Source organism: Phaethon lepturus, unplaced genomic scaffold (assembly GCF_000687285.1).
Source record: "Phaethon lepturus isolate BGI_N335 unplaced genomic scaffold, ASM68728v1 scaffold17327, whole genome shotgun sequence".
Classification (NCBI taxonomy): domain Eukaryota; kingdom Metazoa; phylum Chordata; class Aves; order Phaethontiformes; family Phaethontidae; genus Phaethon; species Phaethon lepturus.
Window position 1 is genome coordinate 624 of NW_010552689.1, and position 6246 is coordinate 6869.

At 46.6% G+C, this 6246-nt stretch overlaps 1 protein-coding gene across 1 annotated transcript in view; it reads right to left on the reverse strand.

Moving 5' to 3' along the window:
* Positions 1–750: 750 nt before the first annotated feature.
* Positions 751–6246, reverse strand: part of CLIP2 (CAP-GLY domain containing linker protein 2) — a gene marked incomplete at both ends in the record, with an annotated part of 30063 nt that continues 24567 nt past the window's right edge. The window contains 3 exons of the mRNA XM_010291297.1: positions 751–855; positions 3507–4451; positions 6062–6166. Of these exons, the coding sequence (XP_010289599.1) occupies positions 751–855; positions 3507–4451; positions 6062–6166 (1155 nt within the window). The remainder of the gene's footprint in view (positions 856–3506; positions 4452–6061; positions 6167–6246) is intronic.

A 6246-nucleotide genomic window follows, 5' to 3' on the forward strand; every position in this document is an offset into this window, starting at 1 on the left:
TAGAGATCACCCTTGTGATCTACACTGAGACCATCTTCTGCTGAAGACAACCAACCCTAAGGAAGAATGAAGAAATACGAGTCTCCTAGGAACGAGCAAGGGAAGGTGTCATCTGGAAGCACATTGCGCACCTTGGAACAGCCCTGAAGCCTTCACAGACACCCAAAAGCGTACGCCACGCGCAGCGACGTGGTAGGACATCGCTCCCAACAGAGACCATCAGCTCCAACCTTTCCAGGTCTGCGGTGGCTCAGACTAGGGGATACAGCTTACCCTCTTTGTGAGGGAGGGCGAGTGCAATTCAGTTTCAAAGCTACGTTACACAGATTTTCTGAGTGCGTAACTTCTCGGGTTTTTTAAAAGGGCAGATTTGATTTATAGGAAGCTTAATTAAAAAAAAAGTAACCCCCATTATTTTAAGCTGGTCCCATTAATATCTACCGTTAGCAGTCGTCTCCTATGAACAAACTACATTTAATGTCTGGATTTGACCTGCTGTAACAACCCGTGAAGGGACAGAAGCGTGCCCATTTCCCCAGATCTGCCTCCAAGCTGCACCATCTGCACGGTGAGTGCGTAATATCAGTAAAAACCATCCACCCCTGCACATGCTCAGCCAGACTCGGGGCAGGGCGGGAAAAGCCAGACAACAAATGCCATCCAGCAAAATCTGACAGATGAAATGGCTTCCTAAGCCCCTTCCACACAGCCATTCCTGCAAGAGTAGAAAGTCAGCGGAAGGGAAGGCACATGAGCCACTAGAACAGAGTGTTCCAAGACAAAACAATGTTTCATACCTTCCATAGTCTGCTTCATCTTCATCTTTTCTTCTGAAATATCATTAGTTTCAATCATCTGAAATAAATGTAAAAGAGGAGATATAAACCAGCCCTTCACCCAAAGATTCAAAGCAAAGCTAACAACCACAAAGCCCCATCCAAAGCAGAAGTGTATCCGGTACCCAAGTTACGATGTTTTACATCCTTCCTGAGGGAAACAAAAGCTTTTGAGGAGTCACACCTACAGCTGGGTACTACTGAAGGTTAACTGGTACCATCTGAGAGGGCCTACACACAACAGGCAGCTGAGCACAACAGTGAGATTCACCCGGGAGGGAAAAAGAGACCAGGCTTTCCCCGCAAGCTCTGGTTCCAGCTTTCACACACGCAGAACGATGGAAGAGCTGCTCTCCTTCAGACCAGTCTCCTGTGGTAAACCACACCAAATATTCAGGTGCAAATGCTCTTTAGCATTCAACTTGAGACCTATCAGGCAACAAGTTCCTCAACTTCTGAAGAATCTAACTCTGCCCAAAGTTATAACACCAGTAATAAAACCTTGATAAAATAATTGTTATTACAGAATGAATAAAAAAAAAAAAAGCAAATAAAAATAAAAAAAAAAAGCAAATGCTGATCCACATAGAGGATTCTGCCTCTTCCCCATCCTCTTTTTTCTATACTGCACCGGAAAGTGTAAAGCCAGAGACCGCAGCGCTCACTGCCAAGCCTTCTATTGCAGAAGCCACAACTCAGCCCTTCAAGTCTCTTAAGGTCCAACAGCCTTCGGTGAGACCTCAGCACACACCCCAGATCAAGCAGTTGCTGCGGCCACCACCGCTGAAAGCCCTGAGGTCAGTCCCCAAGACCTTGAGTGGGCTGCAGGGTACTTGAACAGAAGCAGGAGCACGCCAAGAGGGGGAAATACGCTGCCTGATGCACTTCTGGTATGGAAAAAACTGTTTAACTGCTCTTGGGAAGCACAGTTGTGGTTCTCACTTGAAGGTCTAGGCAAGATGGCACATTCATGGTCACAAGACACATTTGTTTAAAACATTTTGATAGTTAATACTGCAGTCACATTAAATTAGCCAAGACATTTAAAAATAGAATTTCCCCTATGACACTCAAAGGCTTTCACCCATGCATTTCTTCCCACATTTTCATGATTTTAATCAACACATAGTTAAAATAATTATTTCAAGACTCCCTGGTTCTATTCCAATATCAATGTCCCCCAGAGCCCCCTCAGTTATTTAAAGGGCTCGGGAATAAACCTCCAGCTTCTTAATTTACATTCATTCCTGTTTGAATATTGGCTATAATGTGTGACATGTTGTAATAACAACGCACTTTTCCCAGGGCCCTGGCTGTACTTATTGTTCATGACTGTCTTTACTAGACAAAACGTGTTGAACAACCCTTGAAACACCATTAATGCTGTAGATTCCTCCTCAGGCTTTTGCCTCTCCTGTCCAGTTGAGTGTGCCTTTCAGCAGGCATGAAGCTCTGACTTGGCCAACAGGAATTCATGGGCTTGACTTGGCTGCCTAGAGGTGCAACCAATTTCAATAGGGCTGCGCATGTTGGCAAATTAAGCATAGGCACGGTATTCGCTTCCTTGGCACCTAAGGCTGGAACGGTGACTACGTTGCCAGTGACAGATTTCAAATGAGTCTTCTCAAAATGTGTCTTTTCATGGCTTATTTTAATTTTCTGCATCCCTACAGGGACAAGTTGTAAGTTGGGTTTTTGCTCATTTCTCATGCAAAATCCAAACACAAACATGGGTCCAGCCTAGAGCCATGAGTAGCAATCTCCCCATCTCACTCTAGTGCAAAGCCAGCCACACGTCCCTGTGCCATGCACACAGGCAGGACGGCATCCTGTGGCAAATAGTAAAAAAAAAAAAGGGGGATGACTTAGAAAGACACAAAGGACACAGAAAATTGACCCCTTCAAATTATTACTGTTCTTATTCTAGCCTTCCCGAGGAGCCTCAGGACTCGTATTCAATCAGGCATTTTATTTCCCCAGCCTGGTGCCATCCTGACCCTTGCTAGCAGCTCTTCCACTACAATCCTTAAAGGCAGCATTTCCCCGTCTCTCTTGTATGCGCGGCGAAGCCTGCCCGCTGCTCGGCCGCACTGCTGGCGCGCAGCTCCCACCCCGTGCCGTCAGCTCAGCCCCCCAACCGAGGCTCTCAAGCCACGCTCCAGGTGCTGAGCAAGCTACGTCCTCTATCTCAGCGCGGGCAACGACTCTTCTTCCACCCTGTCCTCCACCTACCCCTAAAGGGCCTCGCTCCATAACACACTAAGGCTGCTGCAGCTCCTCGGGGGACAACAGCTGTATTGTAGAAACGATGCTTTTTCAGCTACGAACGCTGCCCGCTCGCTCGGGATGAGAGCCCACCCCGACAAACTACGATAGTCCTATTCTGCTGCCACAGCACTCGTCTGCCTTCAAGCCCAGACGTGGCCCACTTGCTTCTCTTGACTCTTATTTCTGCTAACTGTGCCACTCTACCGGCTTTCAAGAATAGGAAGACACCTCCAGCATGGAGATGCAGTGCAGAAAAGGCACTATCAATGGAAGGTAAAAAACATCCGGATACTTTGAGGCATAGAAAGCTCAGAAAATTGCCCAAGGCAGCAGCCGAGGGCTACTCCCTCGAAGAGTTACTAACAGTGGTAACAAACAAGCAGAACGACTCAGAAGTCATACGTTTGCATGCTGAGAAGGATGCAGGGCCTCCATGGACTGCAGCTTGTTCTCTAAGACAAGCACTTTTTCCTGCAATCTGTGGATCTCCTGTTTGCTCTGGACTTCTGTTTTCTGCAGTGTTTCATAGTCCAACATCTTCTTCTCAGCCAAAGAAATCTGCTCTTTCAAGAAAGCTATTGCTTGTGTCTGATCTTTGTATTCACCATGAAGTTTCTCCAGTTCATGCACCCTCAGCTCAGCATCTCGACACTTGTCCTTCACATCTTGGAGCTCAAGAAGGTGCTGATTGCTTTTGGTTTCCAGTTGCATTTTCCAGTTGCTGTTGCTTTTTTCCACTTCATCCACAGCCTCCTGCAACTTCAGTTTGAGGCTCTCTTTCTCCTTTATATGAACAGCTGTCTCAATGTCATGCTTTGCTTTCAGGTTCTCCATCTCAAGCTGGTGCTCCATCTTTATACTCTCCACCACTGCCTTCAGTTCCACAATCTCCTTGTGCTGGGTATCAGGGCCTGTGTTCAACGTGGCTTTGAGGTCCTCCAGAGACTTCTGGTGGTCAGAAGCCAACGTGTCCAACTTGGACTTCCAGTTGTCCATAAGCCCCATGTTCTCATTAGTGGCTTGCTGAACTTTATGCTTTAGGTCAACGATTTCCTGTGAATACTTCTCATTGACAGCTTTCAGCTTCTCCATCTCCTGCTGGTACTTCTTTAATGTCTTCTCATACTTCTCCTTTAGCTGGCTGCTCTCCTTCTGATGCTCCTTGTTGGCAGACAGCAATTGATCTCGTAGACGAAGAGCCTCCGACTGCAAGCCAAGGTTATGCTCAGGGGTCTCTGCTTGGTGAGAGCTCCTGAGGCACTGCCGAAGCTCATCCACCTCGCTGCGCCTGAGGCTCAGCTCCTCCTCCAGCTGCAGGATTCTGGACTTTTCCGCTACCGTGGTTAACTGCAACACAACAGAGAACACAAAGTCAGTCCCCACCTCTCATCGCTGCATCCTTCCTTTTACTAAGTGTGCTCCAGTGGCAGTGAATCCAAAGTACATTAGTCAAAGTTCAAATAAACGGGACAAGAATACCCAGCGCCCTCCAGTCTGAGTACAGTTTTGCACCAGGGTAACTATCACCAATAACTCCAACAGTTTTGTCCATGTGCCAATTGCAATTTGTTTTTTTCTAATAGGAACCTTTCGTTTTCCACAGAGAAACACCCACCTTTGAAACAACCCTTGAAATTTGCTAGAGAGCAACAGCGGTTTATGAAAAATAATGTCCTGAAAAGGATATTATATTTCCAGACTAGGCATCGTGCCAGAAGATGCACAGAGGAAATGTGACTGCACATGCAGGAATACCACAAGCACTGAAACCAGCATTAAGCGTATCATGTTTCCTTTATTGCTCCGCAATCCTCAGCCTACAGACCTTTCTTCTGCGTCGTAATTTGTTTACCCTGGTGTAAAAAGGCAAAGGGATTTTTACACGTGAGTACTTGTTAGAGTTTATTAGCAAAGTGAAAATAACGTAGAAGGCTAGAGGATGCAAGACAATAAATCTGGCTGTGGTTAACATTGAGCATCAGGGCTATGGATCAATGTCTTATGATCTGAATGTAACCTAACAGGGCTGAACTACCTGCTAGTCACAGGGAGTTCAGGGTGCTGCAGCTATGGATGGAGAAGAAGAGGAGATGTGACTAGATGAAATATTAGAAAAAGGCAGAAGAAACAAGGAAACCAAGCAGATCTTCCAGTGCCAAAACACAAGCGATCAATTCCATTTCATTTCAATTGCCATTTTCCCCACTAACCATCAGCCCGGGAGGCTGCGTGTTTTTTATTTTAGATGGGCACAGGGGCATTCAAACCGTTTAGCCCTTTCGGAGAACCTCATGTTTGTGTTTTCTACAGAAATCCACCGGTGAGGAGCAAGCTCACTGTAGGCAAGTTCTCCGCTTCCCACACCACACCAGCATGAAAAAGCCCTTTCCACATCTGGCTGCTTTTAGGATCGGGTGTGTTGTTCATCTGGGCAGCCTGTTCTCTTGCAGGCATGGCCAAGGATCAGAGCTGGTCCACCTGCACTCACCAGTATCTTCCATTTCAGATGGCAGCTCCCACAGCTAGAGAAGGACAAAGGGAATGCTGATTGCAATGTTGTTTTCTATTACAGCCTGGGGAGCCTTGAGGGAGAATGAACTGTGCAGGGTGCAGATATTATTTGGGCATGTTAATTGAAAGATGAATTGTGAAGAGCTCATGTGTCAAATGGTGGCATGGGGCAGAGAAGCAAACTCAATCTGAGAAACCAGTCCCCACACAAGAAGCAAAGCTAGAAATTATATCGTACTACCGTTTCCAGGAGAGAGAGCAAAGGAAAAAAAAAAACCAAAAACAAACAAACACCAAAAAATCAGGGAAGCCTAAATTCAAGCCAAAACCAAACAACCCCACAAACCAAAAAAAAAAAAAGAAGAAACCCAAAGCAAGGCGTCATGAGCATCAACGCAGGGGGCAAGCGCGCTGTTCTGCAGGCAGGGCAAGTGGGGGTCCGTTACCCTCGTGTCCTCTAATTCTCTGAGGAGTTTTTCAGCCTGTGCCTTCTCAAACAGCAGGCTCTGCTCGAGCTCCCGTATTCGGGCATGCTCCAACTGCGTCTGAGTCTGGTCACACATAGGGAAAAAAGAAGAACAGTGGAGATGGGAAAAGGGGAAGGGGGGAGAGAGAGAGAAAGAGAGGGAAA